The 23739-nt window shown below is 48.4% G+C and overlaps 1 protein-coding gene across 2 annotated transcripts; it reads right to left on the bottom strand.

Moving 5' to 3' along the window:
* Window positions 1-539: 539 nt before the first annotated feature.
* Window positions 540-22308, bottom strand: LOC119383040 (proton channel OtopLc). Of its 2 annotated transcripts, none has more exons than XM_037651017.2 (7): window positions 21951-22308; window positions 8017-8411; window positions 6522-6648; window positions 5944-6142; window positions 4484-4638; window positions 2811-3027; window positions 540-1939 (listed from the first exon to the last, which is right to left on the bottom strand). In XM_037651017.2, the coding sequence occupies exons 2-7, from the start codon at window positions 8340-8342 to the stop codon at window positions 984-986; spliced, it is 1980 nt and encodes a 659-aa protein (XP_037506945.1). In that variant the 5' UTR covers window positions 8343-8411; window positions 21951-22308; the 3' UTR covers window positions 540-983. The 2 variants fall into 2 exon arrangements, with proteins under 2 accessions (XP_037506945.1, XP_037506946.1); XM_037651018.2 differs by lacking the exon at window positions 21951-22308 and adding an exon at window positions 21911-21928.
* Window positions 22309-23739: the final 1431 nt, after the last annotated feature.

Raw genomic sequence — 23739 nt, forward strand, 5'->3', positions numbered from 1 at the left:
TGCCTTCGGTTTGCACGAAAGCACACATGATGGGACAAGCTGCATACGGGCATACTTAAAGGGGCGCTGCGATACCTTTCTAAGATATATCGTAGAATGGCCTTACTATTGGGCCCTCTCGCATCAAAAATGTCCTGCCACATCTCTTTCGTCGGCGCGACCGTGCTGGAAGCCACACATTTAGAGGGGGAAATTGGTTGGGATAGAGGTGGCGAAGGGCTTATTTGCGGCCCTATTGATGGCCCGCACGCCATGGCCTTGAGCATTTCTGGTTCAGACGTGCGCGGCGCCGGCCGCGCTATCTAACGACGCGGCACGTGGGCTTCGAGATATAGTAAACGTCGCGTCCGCTTGCTCCCACCTACTATACGTAGTTTGTTGAGGAAAGAGCAACCGATCTTCGGCTGTCTTTGACACGAAACTGTAAATTTCCTGCTGAGTGCAGTGCAACAATATTTGGCTCAAGTGTTCACAGGAACCTTGACTATAGATCGGCAGCGTAGTCTACGTTCAGTAAGTATCGCAGGGCCCCTTTAAGGCTTATGACCACGCTTACACATTTCATCACAGCAACTATCACGTACACAAACAATCAGTGTTAACATTGTCATTATTAATGTCATTGTGGGGAATTTTAGCGGCGAAAGATTTTAGTTTTTGCACTTGGAGCACGTAGGTTCTAACTTTCAAAACTGCAACATTCCTTTTTGTCGAACTAAGGCCAGAAAACAATAGCTTCGCAAGTCCTTCAGCGTTTGCACATAACACGTGAATGAAAGGCGGTGATGACAAGACAGTTTCTGCTGTGACAGTCACTGATACAGGTTGCTCTGGATAGCGGCGGCCATCACTGTCTCACTCAAAACACTGTTCCTTTCGAAACCGCTTAATGTCACTCATAGGGCCCTATTATCGAGCCACTTTTGCGAGTGCACGGTTAAAGGAACGCATAGGTCCATCAAAGTTGTCGCAGCCGAAGGGGGTCACTCTCTGCTCAAGGTGATGGGCAGCTGCCAAGCCTCCAGGAGAAAGACGCACGAGTGGAACCTATAGAAGATGACCAGAGGCAAGGCCACCCTAGAAATGATGCCCCACGACACGGCCCCGTACATGGCCAGCTGTTGCTGACTCGATATGTGGTTCTGGTTCGTGAACGTCTCCAGTAGCCAGAGCACCAGGTTACTGAACATGAGAAACGTGACGACTTGCAGGCCGGACTTGTTGTTCTTCTTGGGCAGGCAACGCATGGCGAGCCGCTGGACAAACAGCGACTGCAGGCTCGCGAACAGGACCATGAAGGCACCGTCCATGAGGAGGAGCAGGTGTTCGGATCCTTCGAAGATTTTCGAGGCGCCAGCGACGACACCGAACACGCCGTACGTGTAAAGCGCCAGAAGGCCGATGCCCTGAAGGATTGAGTTGAGCTGGGTCGTCCTGCCACGCTTGTGGTAAGCGCCGCCGACAGTGCAGAGCCCGATGGCCGTTGCCATAGCCGAAAGACCTTGGACGGCGCAGTGGAGCGTAGTGACTGCCGACAGCGTCTCGATCTCCATGTTCTCGTTGCTCAGCACGAAAAATAGAATGAGGACGATGATGCCGGCCACGAGAACGAGTAGGCCCAGGAAGAGGCCCTTGCTGGAACCTTGGCAGTCCACGACACGGTCGGTAGAGGAGGATACGGCAGCTTCGATGCGGTCGGCGGTGGGAGAGGACCGGCGACTATTGTAGTTCTTGCCCCTGGTGCAGTACGAATAGTTGTCCCAGATAGTGTAGACAACCACGGCAGCCACGACGCTGTACTGGACGATGAAGGGTGACAGAAAGGGCGATGCTTTCTGCCATATGGCGCCAACCGTCGTGTTGTGCAGGCAGCGTTGTAGAGTGAGCATGCGCTCCATGGGCAGGTGGTCCACGGGTCGCCACAGACAATCCGACGTGACTGCACGGTGATAAGGAAGAATGACAAAAACGTTGCTGAGCGTGGTCGAGCTGAACACGACAGCTTGTGGAATAAGACGAATAGTTAATTTAGCGGAAAAATACTGCTGCGTAGAAACACGGTCGCTATATAGCCATCTACCAGGTACCCATTTAAGGTGAAGAAGCATACTTTTTCATTATTGAACAGCTCATGCAGAGTTTTTACCCGTTTCACTTTATTTATGTACAAAATGAAAAGTTGATCCTTTCATGAATCAATAAAATTGTTTACCTACCTACATACAACTTCAAGGGAAAGTCTCAACAGAAGTAAAATCAAGACCTGGTAAATACTATTCTCGCCACAGTTCGTGAATAGGTATATACGAATAACTATTAGCGATTTAGCAAAAGAAAATAATAAGACCAATAATTGATCAGAGGAGAGGACGATATCTCAGACCATGGACATCATATAAATGCTGCACCGGAGGCAAACGGTACCATACCTGCGAAAGAAGACCCATGAGCAGCGCACGTTCTGAGGTGTTCTGTACCTCTCGACGGTTAACGCTTAACACAAGTTCCTTGGAAGAACGTGATCAACGCATTCTTTTCCACACAATTGCATAATGAAGCCCAGTATGAACACCAATGTTTGTGAGCTGTTGCTGCAGGTTTTCAAGGGAGAATATAAGCCTGCAGTGCACGTCACATCCCATGCGTTCTGCATGTGCTAGAATGGCACCACGCCCCATCTTTCTTTTTCAATAAAGTCAGTAGGTAGTTGGCGCTCTGTGTGTTTCTCGCTGCGTCTATCGTTTTAACTCTTAAAAGTCATGTTTAAAATCGCATTAAGTTGTCCAAGAGGAAGTGTTATTATAGCGTACAGAACGCTTTGTGTTCTCCCTGGTCGTCTATGACGTGCGTGGTGAAGTTGAATCCCTTTGGCGGCCAGATGCCCTCGCCAGCCTGGACAACGTGACTCTGTCGGAGCCACTCGCTGGCGGTCTCCCACAGGAGCAGCTTGAGCCACACGGCGACATTGGTGACCACCAGGTGGACCAGCACCAGGTGGCGCATGCAGCCCAGAGACCGGGCCACGCTCTGCGCACGCAGAAGACACGAAGCGTCAACCGCTGATGCGCACATGACATATTTGCTGTATAGATTGTACGTTGTAACGGACGAGAAGGTAACCGAAATCACTGAAAATGGTCCTCATATACTGACACTCATAGGTCGTCGGGAAGTCTACGGGTGTTAGTTCGGAGGGCAATTAATAATTGTTGAGGTTTTACGCCTCGAGATCAAGACACACCTTAGTGGAGGGCTCCAGAAATTTGGACCACCCGAGGTTCTCTAACGTGCATCTAAATCTAAGTGCACGGGCCTCATAGCATTTTGCCTCCATCGAAATGCGGCCGCCGCAGCCGGGATTCGGTCCCGCGAGCTTCGGGTCAGCAGTCGAGTACCATAACCACTGTACCAAAGATGCAGCTGGTTTAGTTCGGAGGAAGAATTTGACCTATCAATGGATTAAATCGCAAATCAAGGCCGAGATTTCGTTTTTTGGTATTGTGCCACCAAAACCTAGAGGCAATGACACCAGTGCGTGGGCAATATCACTTTTAATTGTGCTCTAGGTTATTTCGCTCCTTTTCAGATATCGAATCAAGTTATCAGGTTTTACATACATATGCTTTCGAATCTCATTTAATTAATTAGAACTGTAATCAACTACAGCTTCTGCTGTTCGCTGACTTCGAGGACAGGATGCAGGGGTCAAGGCTCGTATCCACACACACACAAAAAAACACACACACGTTACGCTAGAATTGTTTGCAAGAGAAAATTTCAGCCAATAGCGATGCCGCACATAAAATTAGCGAAGGCGCGGCTGACCAATAGCACAGATCGATTACGAAATGAACGCTTTGTGAATTCGGTCTCGGCTTGGCGTCTTTGAGCATGGTGCCGGCGAACTTTTATGCTAGCATGCCAAACTATTGTATCTACTCGCGTAATGTTCGCACTTTTTTTTTTCTAAAAAAAAATGACTGAGACTTGGGGGTGCGATCATGAATTCGGTCCTGACTTGGTGTCTTTGAGCATGGCGTCGGCGAACTTTTATGCTAGGATGCCAACATACTCTACTTCTAGAAACGAGATCGAACATCCGCGCAGGTCTTTTTTTTTCTTTTATGCTGATCTTTAAAAAATATAGTTTCGTCGATACAGCATATGAGTTATTTATAAAAACCAGTCAGACGGCGGTCGTTCAGTGTCAGTCTACACTCTCGTTGATAACGTACGTTACATTTTTTTTTGCACAATAATTTCCGAGCTATATGAACAGTAGCCGCTCGATGAAATATGAGCGGATACAGTGGCGCCATCTCTAACAAAAAATGGACCTTGGCCCGCAGTGCAAAGGGTTTCCGCCCAGTAGAGAGTCGAATAGGCGTCAGCCGAATGGCTAGTGAGTGGCACTCATGAACGAATAGCTTTACGAATGGAGGGCTCCCTCCCTTCTCAGTGAGAAGTGGCACAGCCGCAAGACCTGTGCGTTCATGAAGACGAAGTGCATCTGCAGAAAGGTGAACAGCGCGTGGAGCACAGGCATGGCCAGGTTCACAGGGTCGGTGCACGGCTTCGTCAGCGTGAATATCGTGGCGATCTCCAGGCCGCACGACAGAAGGGTCCCCAGACCGAACACTGCAAGAGGACAAGAAGAGAGCCTCACTAATTTCTTTCGCACTGACACCGCTTGCTTGAACGTACTTTTGACACTGCAAAAAGCGAGCGCAGAACGAAGACGCATCGTCTTAACGCGAAAATTGTGCCCGCTCTACGTATAACAGTGAACATTTCGGTCAGTACCTGCACACGAACTTCAATACAGTAGTCGTTAAATTCGTCAGAGATACTTATCCCATATATGCCCAATGTCCTACATGTAGGACGCTTCTTTAATGTGCTTTAAAATCGCGACTTCTTTAGTTGAAGACTATAGAGTGAGTCACCTACAGTGAATCAAGGAGGTCTCTGCGTAAGCGTGTGTTAGCGTACACATTGCTTGCCCGTACTATAGCCACTCACGAACTGCTAATTCATACGGCTGAGCGCGTACTTTGTACGACATACGCCATGGAGCGGATGAAAATGGAAGCTATGACCCTTTCTTTTTCTTCAAATTATTGCGATACTTTTTCGACCAGCTCATAGGAGGTGAGGAATTAACCTGGCACAGTTGTGTTGTTTAAATGTCAGGAAATCGTTAGTTACAACGCGGTAAACCCAGCCGTCCTATATTAGGACACTGGGCAAATAAGGGGTCAGGGGCCCATGTGAGAGAAATTTCGCAGCCGTAGTGACTGACGTAGACAGTGATGATGAATATGACACTGGCATGGCTCGATTCTCTGGAAACGCCATTTGAGCGGAAATTGTGGAACTCGACAAGTGGTCCTCGTCCAGTGAAGACCATGACGATGGTGAGCGAGCCAAAAAGGTCACGAAATCCAGCACTCAAAGTACAAGGCGGGACTTGAATACAAAGTTACACCAGAGTGAGTTGTCGGACGGCGAAAGTGATGAGTTTTATTTTAGCTCCCGCAGAAGCATTCGAGAATTTCTTCGAGAGCGATGTCATCGCACTTCTTATGAGGGAAAGTAACCTTTATGCGGATAAAAGAAGGCCATGAGTGGAACGCATGAACGTACATGAATCATACAAACATCGCACGCACGAATATACATGAAGGGCAGTTGACCCCCCCCCCCCCCCCCCCGCCCCCATCCTCACGTCCCTATGAGAAACATGTCTGGCTACGCCCCTGGACTAGACCAATCGAGCAGTCGCCTCCAGGGAAACCATTCGCGAATACGCGGGAATCCGAGATTTCCGCAAAGACTTTGCCTCTAACCTTTAAAAAAGACAACGCCTCTAACACGGAACACTTCGCGCCTTGCTCCTTGTTAGTAGCTCTTCCTGTGGAACACTTAATGATCATCACTTACCGACGACTCCTATCCGGAGATAAATGCTGACGTCAGAGCAGGGCGTCATGACGCGACCTCGACGCAGCGCTAGCTCAGGGTCGGTCCCAGAACGTGAAGGCTGGCCAGTGAGCGCTGGACACCGGTCTACCATGGTGCTCACGTAGACACCCAGCAGGCAGACCACCGATCCGCCCAGCAGGTATGCGTACAGGTATCCCTGCGACACACACGTCACTCGAGCAGCTTCTCACCAAGGTTCACTTCGATTCGCTGCACTTCGAGACGCATCACTACACGACTTCCGGATGCCTGTATTATTATTTTTCTCTGACCATCTCCTGCGTTTACCAATGTGTAGCGCCTCTGGGGCAGTGCTGTGACTATGTCTACGTTGAGCTGTTTTCTATTTTATCGCACTCTAATTTTTTTATAAACGTATAAAAACGTCTCATGGTACTCTCCGCTCAAGCGATAATAGTAAAAAAAAAGTATTTTGATTAGCGCTATGAAGGAACCGTCAGCCCGACATCTCTGCCTTTCCTTACGCATCTCGGTTACGTTTAACGCGCCACAACGAGCTTCCTGGTGGGACTTACATGAAAGCGTAGAAGAGGCACGGAGTTGTCCATAACTTCCGTCAACACCAGGACTGTCGTGACGACAACCGCTATCTTGCCGTACAGTGCGCTCACCATGTTGCACGTCATAGACTTTGTTCGCCTCCTGCGAAGAGACATTGCAGGAATATCTTTCTTTAAATGTATTATGCACTGATGCCCCGGTCTTCCAGAAAAAAGAAACCGTTAGCAACTCTGGCTTATGTTTTCGTGGGTATAGTCACCAATTGGGAACTGTGTGTCATATTTTAAGGCGTCGAGTTAATGTTTACAACAAGGGGTTCCTTAACGTGCACCCAAAGTCGGGGACAGATCAACATCACAGGGTCCCTTGAGCATTCGCCCAAGATGACTCGAAGGCGAAAGCCATCTTTTTCTTCTCAGTCGATTCTATTGATCCTACCGCCCCCGAACGCTTTCTGCACCTGGCGTGGTTTTAACGCGATAGCGTAAAGAGCTCGTTTTGCAGAAATTCCGGTGTCGCGTCGTTGGTTGTGAGCGAAAAATCATCATCTTGTCCGTGACCGAAAGATCGAGAAAGATGCAAATAAACTAAATAATAAAAAAATCTTCCGTTTGAGTGAGAATCGAACCCAGGCCATCTACGTGGCAAAGAGGCGTTTTAGCACAGAGCCACGCTATTGCTTGAAACTGCTTCGGGAAAAAACACTATATGAATGTCATGTAGTGGAAGGAGTCTCCTTAACGCATGTGATATTACTTGGCATAAGTGTAGAATCGCGCCACGCATCAAAACATGTGAATTGAGCAACTAGTGGATGTTTTAAAGGCCCACCCATTACAAAGAGCTCAGACATCTTTAATCATCATCAGATGCAAAAGCATCAACAAAGTGAGCAGCTGCGTAGGTTCGCTTGTTGCCTTACGGACGCGTGGTGGGCCATCGCTGATTCGGGAATGGAAGAATTATGGCGTAGTGGGCACTTAACAACCGTATACTTGCAGTAGGCATTCTAGGATAGTTTTAAATGGCCAACGTCACGCGCACAGTCGTTCGTTTCCTTACGGCACGGTTGATGCACGCACCCGGAACCGAAGCTATAGGCTAGCAGTTAAGAAGGCGATGCGCACGGGGCCCGATTACGCTATCGCGTTCTACTCTTGAAGGCGAAGCTCAAGCGTCCTCCAAGTTTTTTTACACTGCCTTCGGGATGGGAGGCATTGCAAGCTTTCTGCACCTCACATGCCTCCGGTATCGGCCCCCTATGACCAAGCGACAATGTCATGTGTTGACGTCATCATCTGACGTCACTATGGCGTCATGATGACGGCATAATTTTGCCGATTTGTGACGTCATGTGGTGACGTCATCGGATGATGACGATTTTTCGCATCACTTGTGCTGACGCCGACAATCACCTTTCGCGTTGGACGATACATGTAAGGCTTTCGGCTTAATGAATAAATCGCAGCTGGTCAAGCAATTCCACAAGCTTCCGCGCACCGCGTGTACCTGCACTTGACGGAACTCTGCGAAGAGTCGGCCGAGCCCTTGCGTGGCTGTCCGAGCGAGTCGTCGTCGGGTACGGCGAAGGGTGCGCGTAGCTCTGGCAGGCTTCCGTTGCCGTGCTGCTGCAGAAGGCTCGAGTCCGGCTCGGTGCCCTCGTTCATGGGAGGCGGCAGCGGCAGCGGCGGTGGCGGGGGCAGCGGCGCCGACGGCATCTCGAATGCCGCGGCCGCGTCCGCGTCCTCCTGGTACGCCCTGAGCAGGTCCCCGTTGCGCGCCGGCGGCTGCAGGGGCTCAGCGGACCCGTCGTCCGCCGCCCCGCTTCGAAGCATGGCGGCCGCGCGCTACGGGGGCCTCCCACCGCCCAGACCTTCCCGGTGAGGCTGGCGCTCCCGGGGCTCCTGCAAAGTCGGATGTAAGTTAAGCCATTGGGTCATTCACCGGGCAATATTTTAGGGATGAAAGAAAGAAAGAAAGAAAGAAAGAAAGAAAGAAAGAAAGAAAGAAAGAAAGAAAGAAAGAAAGAAAGAAAGAAAGAAAGAAAGGACCTGCAATATAGATCTATTTGCCCAGTTTGGGGATCGTAAGGGCGATCGCCGTCATGTCGTTTCAGAGTGTGCATTCGTTACGGCCTCTAGTACATGCCACTGCTCATTGACGTAGCCAAGGGTGTTGGGGTTCAACCCTCTAGAAAATTTTCAATTTTTGCATGAGTATATATACATTCATACATATCTACGATCGAACATCCGTAAAAAGTGGTTGAACCCCCACCCCCGAAAAAAATTTATGGCTACACCCCTGCCACTGCTGTCTATATTCTTTGTACTATAGAGTGAGCTGCCCACGCAGTTATATAAACGTAACCGCGCACAGCTTGTATGCACGTGAATGTTTCAATTAAACTAGTAACTAATCGATCCGGTGGATAGCTGACTGAAACGCAACACTTTGCTTTAACGGTCTTAGTTCGTTGATAATACATATATACCGTTTCTGCGAAGGCTTCACGAATGGAGCAGTGTATGGCGCATCTCAGTTTTCGCGCTCTCGTTGGCTCTCGGAGTGGCGAAACTGCGTAGTTCTACGACATACGCCGTGAGACGGCGTATCTATATAAACCACTTCCCTCTCTCCAGCAAGAGAAACAGTTCGGCTGCTTGGGAGCAACAGAGCCGAGAGTGAAATCTTGAGTAATGGCCAGACAAAAGGGCGGGAGATAGGACACTTATCGTCACGGCTTACTGTACCGCACCACCCAGAGAGCCCACGTTCACGCATTCGGCGTCAGATTGCCTCCATTTCTCAGGGCTCGCTGACGCTCTTCCCGCTTCAATGTGCTACTTAAGACAGTTAGTTTTTAAAGAGAATCGCTTCCAGTGTATTTTCTTCGCGAATATTTTACGATCGGTGGTTGTTAGTCGCAGATCAGAATTTCACTTTCCACACAACTGCGCCAGTGCAAATGGTGCACCGCGTATAGTCTCGCGCTATGGAGCTGAGAGAGTGCATTCGTCGCCAGAGGATAACTATTTCAGCTCCTGAAGAAACACGTACTGTACTATAAGGATATGCTTGTGAACAGCTCTGAAGCCGAATTCACAAGACTTTTCATACTTACGTTCTTTTTGACATTGGTTGACACTTATAATGTGTTGGCATGTGCAGCACCAACATTGCGTGAGCATGTCCAGCACCAGCATTGCCTGAAATGTTTCCTAACAAACAGAACACTCCCTGCGTGAGAGCTTTATGCAAATACGGGCCCTATTTTTCTTTTCTTTCTTTTTTTATAAATTACTCAATGAAATTACAAGTTCTACCTAAATGTTTTGATAATGTACAACCCGCGTTCAAGCACATAATTTATTCAATAAAGTGAGTGACTATACGTACAGAGGCATTCAGCTGTTCGCTTAGATCAATGAAGATCATCCACGATAGCTTGTGCACATTTGTTGTCACAATTGTTTAGTGAGGCCTTACGCGATGTTGATGAAGCAGCGCACACAGGACACAATCACGCACACATAAAAATGACGCAAACACAAGCGTTGGTCTGCAACTGCGCTTGGGTTTGCGTCATTTTTATGCGTGCGTGATTGTGTCTTTAGTGCGCCGCCTCATCAATATCATGGCTCACTAACTAGCCCATCAGTACATATAATATGATGGGTGGGCGACATCGAGAGCACTGGCCAGATGCCAACGCCATAACAATTAAGTTGTACCGCGGCGGGCACCTCCACTAATTGCATATTCAGACGTTACATAATATTGTCGGCGCGGGTCAAAAGAAGAAGCGTTAGGAAAAAGTTTCCTAGTGGAAATAGATATAACGACATTATAGAAAGAAATGTTGCCGCGAACAAGGCACGTTATTTTTCGCTTCTTGCTTTTGCCCGGTGAAATGTTGTTTCTTTCTTTTTGCTTTCACCCAGCAGTGTGGCAGACATGTCAAAGAGGGTAGGTTGCTGCCGGGTTTCAATCCTACCAAGATGTTTACAGTTTGTACGTAGACATATATACGCGCACGTACAAACACACGCACGTACATATGATCGGACCCTTCCCCCCGCCTCCGAAATAAAATCTTGGCTGAGCCCCTGCATCGGGCTCATGGGCAGCGATGTCACATTGCAGAGAGGAAGAGAGACGGGGGGGGGGGGGGGGGAGAGAAACAGGGGACGCTCTGAGCGAAGGGCCATCCGTTTCCTGAAACGAGGCATGTCCGACATTTTTCTGTGCTGTCGGGGGACCATAATGAATGACTGATTCTCATCTTGGGATCAAGACGCCGAAGGGCCTTTAGCTTTCTTTAAAAAGAAATAGTTAAGAAAATAAATGTCACTAGCACGAACAAAAACACTACTGACAAGGAGAGGACGAATTTAGAAGCTGGAGCTAAGGCTGAAAAGCATATATATATATATATATATATATATATATATATATATATATATGCAAAGAAACTGCAACGACGGGGAAAGAGAGGAGCGAAAAGAAATGACTGTGCGGTATGTTTCCCCGTGAGCGCAAGCTTGTTCTTGTCGCTGTTACGTTGCTAATTCATAAGTCCTCGAACTTAATGGACTGAATGGGGCTCGTCACGCTGATAGCGTTTGCGGATGACTTTCACAATTTCCGTTTACGCGATGTACGATAAACATGAGAATATAAAAGCAATCTCTTATCATACTCGTTCGTACACTTGAAAGCGCCCCAACGTCTCAAGAAGAAGGTACTAGAGCGATCTTTAAGAAATACGTCTGAATGACCACGTTCCGTCTGCATTTGTTTCAGCTGATAAAACTCTCGCTTCTTTACGAGCTTCTGCGACCTTGTACGAATGGCTGCCTTGGTAATTCCGAAAAGCTTGAATCTACTGGCTCGGTACGTACCTCACATTCTCAGGTGAGGAGTAGGAGTTTCTTTTTTTTTTCTTTCGTTCGTCTTCAACCGAAGAGTAGGAAGAAACAGGTACAGGCTAAATCCTAATCTAGCAAACGCCCAGAGTCCTGACCTATATGTGCGTGAAGGGATGGCCAGAAACAGAACAATCAACAGTGCATTTGTGTCCTCTGAGCCTGGAGTCTATGACAAGCACGATTCTTGCTCTGCTGAGGAGTACTATAAGCTTGTCGCGCTGTCCAATTGAGCGGTCTGGAGTCAAGCTCAGCAGCGCCGTTCCCACGGTTCAGCCTCAAAAGCGTCTGTCGACTTGCATCACGCCCGTCGATGTGTTGAGTTTGCACAGGCGCGCGGCTGTCGCCGCCTTCAAGGGACACATTGTCGAGGCGCGTCCGCACGCGGAGACCCGAACCGCGATGCGCATTGATTCGCGCCCTCTCAGCGTCCGCACCCGAGGAAGTAAACACGCCACGCTGAGCGGCAAGGTCTGTCCAATGAGCGGCACAAAAGGAGGGCGCAAGGCCACGAGTTCGGGACCGCCAGCAACCAAGGACGCCGGACGACGACGATGGCACCGCGACAACGAGATGAGCGGCGTCGCTTCCATGGCTCGTTGGCTGCTGGTATAGCCTCGATGCCGTCAATGGACTATATATCTGCCGCATGCCGTATTCGTACAGCTCGACATCTGACCTTACGGTGACGCGGCTGTTGTCGGCATGATCCACGCGCGGCGCGCACATTCTACACGTGCACGAGAGGGGAATGCGTAAATGGCGAAGGAAAAATTGCAGCCAGTTCCACGCCGTGAAAACCGTCGGACAGCGAAGCTGTAAGCGCGCGAGCGTGTGTGATTGGCTAGCGAGATCACGTGCATCATTATCATCATCATCATCATCATAATTTTGTTTCATTTATTTCTTTATTGACTCCCCTCTGGTCACGTGACCTGCGTGGCGACGACTATTACTTTTACTATGACGAGGGCACGGGGCAGACTAGCTTCGATGTAAATGTATGAATGCATGCATGCACGCATGTATGTATGTATGTATGTATGTATGTATGTATGTATGTATGTATGTATGTATGTATGTATGTGTGTATGTATGTATGTATGTATGTATGTATGTATGTATGTATGTATGTATGTATGTATGTATGTATGTATGTATGTATGTATGGTAAGGCGGGGCAAAATGAGACGCGGGGCAAAACGCGACATTTTGACTTTGCCGCTCTGTACAGCTACTACAAAAAGTACCTTTTCTCTGTTTCTCTATTTCAGCGATAGGTGCCGGTAGTTTTCGACATTCTATGTGTAAAAGTCCATGATTGCTCACAGCGTTCGCGCGGGAAAAATTGCGCGGCTGATGTCAGTGTGTTCGTGACCCGCCAAAAAGGGGCGAAATTCTGCTCAGCCAAATTTTCGGATCCGTGCATGAAGCTACTCCGGCATCAGTACAACAATGTAATTATTTATGTTGTTACTTTATACTACTAGCTACATGCCAGCAAAAGTTTAGTTCATTTGGTGCCGTGGGCCAAAGGGGAAATTTTTTTGAATTCGGGCATGTGAGAGGGGAAAAACGCGACAAAAAGGCATTGAATTGTCTTATGAAGTGAACCATTTATTTACGGTATCATATATATGATACTTTTTTTCTTATGGATGGTACGGACGTACAAAAGAATATCATCTAGAGTTTCCTGGGAGGAAAAGGACTTGAAAAAAGCACTGAATGCTTTTCAGAAGTTTCGGAGCAGCACAGCGCCGGGTTCTGTGTGGATTCAATGCGTGGAGTGCAAAGACTGGGCGCATGAAGACTGCGTGGCAGCTCACGGAGTCAATTTGAAGTGCTTCTACTGCAAGATCTGAAAGGATAAAATTTTTTCACGCTGTCTCGTGTTGCCTCACGCAGCGTCTCGTTTTGCCCCGCAGGTTGGGGCAAAATGAGATATGTGCATTTTTTGTTTCTGTTTAAAATAATATTTTGGACCGTCACAGCATGGCCATATTTATGTAGTACATACCTTGTACCCCCCAAAAAAAGTTCCTGTGTTGACATTTTATGGTAACGAGTGAAATAAAAAAAGATATTCACTATTTTCAAATTTTTGTCGCGTTTTGCCCCGCCTTACCCTATGTATGTATGTATGTATGTATGTATGTATGTATGTATGTATGTATGTATGTATGTATGTATGTATGTATGTATGTATTTACAAAATAATAATAATTGCTGGGGCTTAAACAATTGGGCTAGTTGGTTGAAATGCATGGTTTGACTTACCTAAGCGCACTGACTTATCTGTCTTGTCTGCGTGCGCTTAGATAAGTCAAACAATGCATTTTAACGTCCCAAAACCACGATATGATTATTAGAGGTGCCGTAGTGGAGGGCTCCGGAAATTTCAACCTCCTGGGGTTCTTTAACGCGCACCTAAATCTATATACACGGGCCTCTAGCACTCTGCCTTCATCGAAATGCGGCCGGCGCAGCCGGGATTCGATCCCGTGACCTTCGGGTCAGCAGTTGAGCGCCGTAACCATTAGACCACCGTGGCGGGTGTATAAACTATAGCAGTCAGACTTTAAAAAAATATGTTAGAGCAGGGGTCTCAAACTCGCCTCAATTAGCGGGCCGCAGTCACGAAATTTAGTCCTGCAAAGGCCGGGAAAATATAAAAAAAGGGGGGGGGGGAGGGCTAAACAAAATGTCACCTAATGTTGCCATTTGAAAGAACGCATTTCTCATATCTCATATATGGATCATTTCTGAAAAGTATTTGGCGTCAAGTTCCGAGAAACGCATCGATACTGATCTCCAGAATGACTCCCACCTGGACGCCGATTGTGAAATATAGAGATTTTGTTCCGCGGTTATGTTTCAACCCCAAGTGACCGCATGAGGTGCCTCACTAAAGAATGTTTGGGACCAGTCCCGTCTCTGTAGTTTACCCGAACAACGCGTTATTAATCGCAATAGGCGGGCAAATAATGCGAGTACCATTTAGCAAAGTTAAGCCGCGGGCCGCTAGCGAAACGTCCGCGGGCCGCGTGTTTGAGACCCCTGCGTTAGAGACAGCCCTTTCACAGTAAAGTGCATAGTATTCTAAGTCGATCGCTGTCCTAAACACACAGAATGCTCGAAGGAGATGGTTACGAGTTTGCCAAAATGGCTCCAACGCACAAGTCAGCTCGCACATGCGGCGACGCCATATATGACTACGCAATATATGTATAACGGGCACGATTCTGGGTATACGCGTCACCGGGACTATTGATGGCGTTATAAACAGGCGGCGTGGCAGATTTACGCCACGCACGGAGGGGACGCGACAGAGCTTTCGGTTATACGTTTCACGACGCACGCAGCTCTGCGACAGCGGTCCGCGAGCCGAGGAACCCGTGTCACCGGAGAAGAGTCGCGAGTGACGACACAGATGATTTCTCGGAGCGATTTGCTCAGCCGGCGTCAGCAGCAGAGCGACTTCTCGGGCTGGCGCGCGGTTTCCCCTTGCCGTCGTGATTGTGCAAGCGACTCGGCGGGCGCCTGAACGATTCACGAGCGGTCGAACTTCCGACATACATAAGGCACCAGCGGTTCCCACCAGCGCTGTATGGCTATACAGGGTGGCTGTGGTGTGTGACTTGTGACGTGTTCTTCGTTTTCTTTTATGGCGGGCAGTATATTTTGGTAACATGACGCAGTGAGCGCTCTGCGAGCGTGTTTTTACAAAGCTGATCAGTTGCGAAGCGTTGTTTTTTTGCTGGTCGCATTGCCTGCTTTCGATGAATGAATGCTGCTGTCGCTGCAGGGGTCTTACTCTGATCAAGACACGTTACGATCGGGATACATCGCGTATCATTGAAAACGAATAAACGGCGATGGAGTGTCTCGCGTTGAGGGGGGAGGGGGGCGTGTACACACCTACTACTTCGATCATCGATCGGTTAGTGCTCGGTGTTCCGAGGTGTTCTCAATCCCAAACGAAACCTAACATTATGTATACTTAAAGGGACACTGGAGTCAAACAATTAACCATTTCAGACTGATAAAATTTTATTTGAAAGCTATACTATGGTTAATTTCACTACCATACGTTTATTAATAAAAAAGAAAATGAAGATCAAAGTTTCCTTTTTGAATTTTGCGCCGAGATGTCCGAATATAAATGTCAGCGTGACGTCACGGATTTCGATATTTTTTTTTTTCGCAAGCAGGCTTCCGTAGGCTTCCTAAGAAACGTCGAGCGCCGCCACTGCTCTTATCGCAACTAATCGCAACTGGGGGGCATCCACGGCCACAACACTCCGGCCCCCGCTTCCGCGCACGCGCAGAGCTCTCGGATTGCATCTGTGGTGCGTCACAATGTAACTATTGCTGACTAGCAGTGCTCTGGGCCAAATGAGGAGCGCATGCGCACACGTGTACTTGCCGCCGCCGCTAGCATATCCGGCGACAAACCGCCTTCACGGGCAGCGTCTGCCCCCAGTAACGCATAGCTCAGCAGCGCGAGCGTCGCGCCCAAACTTGAGCTTGGGTTCCCTATGGCCTCATTGATTCAAGAAATTGTCCTGAAACTTGGTACGTTCATTCTCTGTTCCCCTTAGAGGATAACGCAGTTCGTGTTTATCGATTAGGAACTAGGCAGGATCTAGAATAGACGCCGTCAATGTCTTTGACGTCACAGCGAATTGGTTCCGGAACTCCTGAGGGGCGTCGCCACCGGCAGTTTCTTCCTGCGCGCTGTCTCGCTTGCCGAGCGTCTTCTCGCGGGAAGAGTTGAACGCTAGGAGTTGTTAAAGTGTAAGCCGCTGATACGAGAAGGATCACTTTTCTCTTTAGTGTCCAACTGAACAAACCGCGAAAGGCGGCCTAGTGGTCCTTGTGTTTTCCTTTCTTTGCCCCGTGCTTGCGCTGTTAATTCCTTCCTTAGTGTCCTTGCAAAGCTTCCGTGATATGATAGAGAATTGGCGCGTTCAGCCCGACATGGCCTACGGCTGTGAGAGGATCAAGAAATCCGACTTATCTGAATAGCTTATTCATAGAAATGCTCAGTCTGAGCATAATACGTAAGATTAGACATTCAACAATGGACACAAATTAAAAAAGCCGAATAAATTAGAGGCAAACAGTTACGGCAAACAGTTATGGCAAACAGTACGGCAAACAGTTATGCAAACGTAGCTTGATGACTTTGAGACATATAGTATACGTTCATGGACGAAAACTATATAGTTTCTGACGACGACACGTACCCAGCGTAACGAATTAAACGTGCAGTTAGCGCTAAATGTTTATAGACCACGAGACTCGAGAAGAGAGGGAAATAGACAACCACTTGTGTTGTAGCACGAAGCTACAAGGAAATTCATACGGATTTCATTGTGGCTTCGTGCTACAAACGGGTGGTTGCCAATTTCTCTCTCTCAACCCTTCCGCCACCTTGCGGGATTCCGCAGAAACAATGCGCAATGAGACACGAGAAAAAGGTGCGTATTACCGCTGCTTTTGCAGGCAGTCTTGAATTTAGTTTTAAATGCGAAGCATTTCTTAGCGAACCTCTGGCACTTTGAGCGTTTCTATCTACGTATCTATCTATCTATCTATCTATCTATCTAGCCGCCTACGTCTGGGTGCTCTCATGATCGCCTCCTTAACTTGGTGTAGCCCAAAATTTGCATGGGAGGGTAAGATGATTTGACGAATATGATTGCCGGGTCATGACATGAATAACGGTAAAATCCTGTCGTGTACGTCGCCAAACCCTTTCCACTAGACACGTGTGGCACATACTCGTTTACCACGGGCCGCGGTGTACGGGTATGCGCCACAGGATATTGACAGTTTATATCTACCCAGGAACGGCGAGAACAGACATTGGTAACTTAAATGCTAGAACATTAAGGAAAACCAACATCGGCAGCGTTGACCCAACGAATGGAAAGAATGAAAATTAGGATCCCAGCAGGAATCGAACCCAAGCATTCTGCGTGGCAATCAGGTATTCTACCACTGAGCCACGCCAGGTCTATAAACAGGTTTGGAAAAACAGCCTACGCAGGCGTAATATCGGTGCAACGTCAATTGTGGTTGTGGTGCTGGCTATCTAATTTTACAAAAAAGCAATGAACACTACATGATACTCCTACGACGTCTACTCCTACGATACAGGCGTCATATCAGATTAACGTCTGTAGTTCCAGTGTTGGCTCCGCTTTTATAGCAGTCTAATAAACATTACGTTTGTATTCCTATGATTCAGCAAGCTATATTGAAGCATTGCTCGACCCCGGAGGAATGCATTAACGAAAGTTACATATGATATCCACATCACCGCAGCGTAATGTGCACTTCGTCCACCAGAACGACGCAGTCTCCTCTTCATCTCTTACGAGGCTGGGCGATGGCCTCATGCTGACCGAGGATGATGCCAGATTGATTGACAGCCGCTTTGTAGATTAGGCTACGTAGGCCACACACACCCAGGTAGTCTACGAACACGACAAACACCATCCACTGATGTTGGTCTACGTAGCACTATCCAGGCCTACCAGCCTCGACGGCCTGAACCTCACCAATGCGATGGGTGGCTTCAGGTTCCGACATGTCGCTGACTCTGTCGACAGACGATTTGTCGACGAAATGACCGAGGCATCCACGAATTCCAACAGCTCTACTATACGACATACTTCACTAAACATGGACCCCTCATCACCACGATCACGACCGGATCCTATAACAAGTCATCACCAGCTGCTGGCCTGCTGGTGCTCACTGATCACGGTGATGACGCGCTTGTTCAAGAACTGTCAAGAACTTCTTGCACACGTGCACACAGGTTCGAGAAACGTGCGTGCGTGCTCTGTGCACATATAAGCACTATATCTTACCGCTTTCGGTGTTGGTAATACCATAGTCCCTCAATACTTTTTTACTGGTCACGAAACTTCGGGCCAAGTTTGGTATAGGGACAGCTCCTCCCGCCAGGGGGCATTACTGCAGTCAAGGGGGCTTTCATCGCGGCCGCTTAAACGGCGTTTTTGGTGCGTCGAGAGGTTTCCGTGGCGGAAACTCGCTCTGGTGGCTTCACGGACATATTTTCGTGTGTTTTTATATACTGATCACTCATCGCGTATAGGCAGCGTGCTCGTACCTGCGCGTAGCGGTCATCAATGTCTGTTCGGTTGCGGCAATGTTCTATTCCTTTCGATCGCGGTGGAATCGGCGTGCAGCCTTGCCCTGCACGCTGATTTAGCAAAGACTGTTTGGTCATGCCTTTTTGAAGGTTTTTATTTTCCTCGAGGCTGTAGCCGACGTCGGCGGAAGAACCGCGACCAACATTGCCAGTACACAGCCGTACGTACGACAGGCGTGAATCCCGCCTCTTCACCGAAAAACATATAGCCGGAGCGACAGCGCGGCACACAGCATGTCTTTGTCATCGTTCGTGAAACTGCCGCTAACTGTTTGTCACATACGAAAATGGTCACAGGCACACACAGCACCACACACACGCGATAAAACGACGCAAACAAAGCGAACGCAGAGCGCGTCGCCGCGCTGAGCTCGACGAGTGCCTTGTTCGCCGGAGCGACCGTGCGGAACGCAGGACGTCTTCTACATCGTTCGCCACGGTGCCGCTAACTATTCGTCACGTATGAACACGATCAGACGCACAGAAAGCACCACACACACGCGATACAGCACGATGCACAAAAACAAACACACCACGCCGTCGCCTCGCTGACTACTTCGACGAGTGCCGCGGGTGCCCCCCTAACGCTGGTGGCGCCGCCCCGCGGTCAAAGTTGACGACACACAAAGCTCTCCCATAGAGTGACGGGGAAGTTTCGTGACCAGAAAAAAGTATTGAGGGACTATGGTAATACCCACGTTGCCATTGGCAGCGTTACCCATCCATAAACAACTGGTTATGTAACACATATGCGGCTCTTCAACATATATATGTGTGCTTATAAAATTTATACAAATCTTTAGCGTCATTTTGTAACGTGTCGCTCAGTAAAAAAAGTTACGCCACAGTAACCTACCCGCCGCATGCTTCGCATAACATCGACTCCCACGGTACGCGGGATCTGCCGAATTTTTTTCCGGCCTGTTCTAAAACGCACTAGTGACATGTACTGTGCAGTTCGACCGAATGCAGGCACAAATTGCTGAGGAATTCAAAAGTTTTCTCAGACCTAGTGGTGTCTAAAGTTTTGACGCCGACTGTACATTGAGACAAATTACTGTATAGTGTAAAGACAGACAGTCCATTTTCGCTTTTTTGCACTTGTGAAAGTGGCCAGTGAAAATGCCGATTTGAGGTGCAAAAGCTGAGGCACACGGATGCAAGTGATCGCAGCCATGCGATCACTTACCTCGTTTGCACGAACGGAGCACATAAATTTATGTTGCAGCGTTTGGCGCGCAAGAAGTGCGTCACTCGTCAACCTTCTCGGGGCTATTTCGGTCGGTGCACTGACCTTTTCTTTCCTGCCTGCATCATTCGAGTTTTTTGAAGCGAGCTCGGTGAGGTAAACTTATCACGGAAATAGCGTTCGCAAGCTTTTATAGCTTCACAGCATTTGCATAACTGAGTTCTCTGTGCATATGGGTGAGACATTGTAAGTTTGGGAGAGAGAGAGAAAGGAACATGAGCCGTCGCACTTCTTGCGTAATGAAAAAAGTTAGCGTTAATTAGCTTACAACCAACAACATTGTAGATAAGAAACAGTATTTGAGAGTAAGGTGACGAACGACCTGTCGCACACAAAACATGCACGTAACCGAAGTCACACAACAAAAGTGAAAATTAATCAAGAAAAATGTTTCGCGTCTTCCACTGTATGCGTTTGTGAACAGTTGGTGAGTTTCTCTCCGAACCCTGTTTCACCATGTTGCTCTCTGCGCTTATCCTTATCAAATTTTCGTAATCAACGTAATAATCCGGGCACGTGGTAGCAGGATTCATTTGCAGCCATGGCGGTCGCATTCCGACGGAGGAGGAGTTTAAAAACTTCAGTGTGCTCAGGTGTTAGTGTCTGTAAAAGAAAAATAATGTGGTCGAAGTTAACCTAAATACATTTGTGGAGATGCCCGTTAAATCGTAACTGTAATTTGAATGCGTAAAGTCAACATGAGCAGAAATGTGAGCGTACTAAGGGATGGTCTCGAGGTAGCTAGAACAGAACAGGCAGCGTTGCTTTACATTACAAAACTTACAAAACACCAACACGATGTTGTTGCGGCGAAAAGCATGGTTGCCGCTATATGTCTTTTTTTCTTCGCGTAGAAGAGATAGCTGAGGGCCATTTAATGCGATTTCATGTTGCGTTATCTGTTGTAATGTACTAATGAACTGGCCTTGAGCAGCATGGTAGAGTAAACTTTTGAGAAGCACGACAAACTTACCGCGTGCGCAAGGGCTACCCATTGGCACACAATCTAAAGCTGGGCGTATATGTAATGGTTTGATCGTGCCTCGTGTCTTCACCCATTAATAACCTAATACGTTACATCAGAAGCACTCAGACTTGCCGATGGCAGGTCAACCAATCCATACATGTTCACGTACAGCTGCGAGAGCTTGTCATAGTTGACGAATATACAACTTTCACACTCATGAAAGAACGGGACGCTGCTACAAAAACATATCTGCGCTGGTTCATCAGAGAGAAGACCTTTCCAGTGCAATGACAGTGTACACCTGCCCGGTGATCGAATGAAGGACCCACCGCTCTTCCGGGCCAGTCTCTGTACCATGCGGGCTAATGCGGAGGCGACCAGACGATAGGACGACAGCTACGAGCATTAGAGTAATTGCCAGCCTGCTACATCAGGTGGATGTACCATCAGGATACATGAGCCTGCTACATCAGATGTCAGGTGGATGCAGACTTTCCCTTTCATGACCTCATCTCTTTACCTGTGTCTATAAATATCGCAGTGCAGCTTGTAACCCTCCCCTTATATTCACGTCTTTTTTTTTTTTTTGCATGAACTACACAAAATACCTTTCATCGAGGAGAAGCTGAATAACTGCGCTGGCATCGCAACGACCATGTTTACAGTATAAGTTTTGCTGAACGAGGGTAATACAACGCTCGTTATCATGAACACGCTATAGATGCGGCGAGTTAAACACTCGTATGTCCATCTCAAGAAGGAGCGCTCAACTTTGACGCACAGCTGCTTACTAACAACGCTAAAACCATGGTCTCCCCTTGTGGTTCACGAATAGAAGAGTGCGGGGACGCACGGATCGCTAAACTTTCCAGATGATAGTGCCCTTCTGGATAGTGTTAACATTCGCAAAACTACAATGCCCAGCTGGCGAGATGCAGATAAGTCTGGCGGGAGGCTTGTAAGGGTATATGGCTGCAGAACAACCTGCTTTTGGCAACGAGCTGACCACATCCACGCTACTCCTGTGTACGGCTACATGCAGAACCCGGAGGACGATCTTTCCTTACCCCCACAGTGACGGTTATTGCCAGCAGCAGGTGTCCTCACCTCCGTTACACACAGCGCACCGTTCTTCTTCCTTCGCGGGGGGCAGCCAACTGTCAATCCTCAGAAAAGACCACCGGTCGTTGTCGGCGAGTCGTTGTCATCGTGGTACCGTACGCGAGTCTCATCACAGCCGGGTCCTGTCCTCACAGAACGGGTATAAACACCAAGAAGAGTAGACCGAGCGAGATGCACCGACGCCAACGGCAACAGCACTGACGGCGGGCCGCTCTTGAAAGCTGGCCGATCAGCGGCGTCTCGCGCGAGGCGGCGAGAGTGACGCGGTCCGCAGCATCCGGAGGGCGCAACTTGGTACGATCCGCTTCTCTGGACAAGCAGCCCGGCCTGCGTTGCGACCCGCATGCGGAGAGGGTGTGTGCGCGGGAAGGGTCGCCCCGGCAGCCCGCTGTAGCCCGCCGCGTGGCGCTTCGGGGCGCGACTTGATTTTGACGAGGAAGGCGAGGGTGACTTGCGCCCCTCTGCTTGCTTCCCGGTTGCAAGAGCACCGAGACACTTTCTCGTGTTTACTTTCTCTTCACTTTCTTGGACCTGATGTTGTTACAGGGCCGCCCCTCCAAAATGAGCGTCCTGCACTATGAAGGGAGGCAGCTAACGCCCAATACGCTCTTGCGAGATCCCTGTTCAAGTAGAACTTACTGCTCTGAATTTTTTAGCTGCACTAGATTTTCTTGTGCGAATAGTCTAACATCCTTTTTATCTGCGCCACTGATCCTAAGAACACGATATGCACGTGGAAGGACTGTCTTCAGGAGGCCACGCTCTCAAAGTGCCCCACAGGCAAGAAAGAAATAACTAAAGGACATGCTTCATGCTTAGCTTATCGGGAAGAATTTCTCCTCTTAATGCGTATTCTATAATATATAAAAGAAGAGAAATATAAAAGAAGTAAAATCACGTGGCACGTCGAAGATGCGGAGCTTACCTATGCCTCTCATTTAGCCTTTTGACATTGTCCGATGTCGACGGAACCTTCCTTCTGGGACAATGCATAGCACCCTGCTGTTAGCTCAAGGTTATAGCGACGAACCACGAGGATAGTGTGAAAAGAGGACACGTCGACGAATATCGGCCTTTGCGATCTAGTCTCACGTACGAAAGCACGAATGTTGTCAAGGGCAACGCAACAGGTGTCTTGCCGGTGTTCGTTTTATCGATATGTGTTATTAAGTGACTGCGCGATACCTTCGCGACGAAGACGGGAAAGCGGTGCCCAGCGAGGAGTTTCTTTTTACAATGCAGCTATTAAAAAAAAAAAAAAAACGAGGCGTTGCTCTTGCGCAGGACTTGCGCAGGAGTTGCACCAGAGACACATCCAACCCGTTGAAGAAACAACCAGAGGACGATGACTCGCGGTATTTATACCAAAACATCACTTTTTCTTTCCACGCCGTGCATGCCATGGTTAGGTTTTGAATATGGGTTGCATGCTTTTCTGTTAGAATGCAACAGCACACTACCGGGGCATCATTTCGACGAGCGCTGTATGCGTGGTGATAACGCATCTTTGTTTCCTAAGCTGTTCTTGCTGAAACTATTTAGATTTCTTTTATTTTTTTCCTTTTAAGAGTCTCTGGATACGCCCATGATGGGATGTTCGCCCATTCAGTCCGAATACACTTTCCTCGAGGCACAGAAAACCATATTCTCTTTCACTTTCAAGTACTTCTTTCTTTTATTATCATTAAGGGCAGCGCAAAGCGACGGACACTCGCTATCAGCGACGGCCTCTTCGCGTCTTCAAGTTGTCGCGGCATCATCATCGCAGAGGATG

Source organism: Rhipicephalus sanguineus, chromosome 2, assembly GCF_013339695.2.
Source record: "Rhipicephalus sanguineus isolate Rsan-2018 chromosome 2, BIME_Rsan_1.4, whole genome shotgun sequence".
NCBI lineage: Eukaryota > Metazoa > Arthropoda > Arachnida > Ixodida > Ixodidae > Rhipicephalus > Rhipicephalus sanguineus.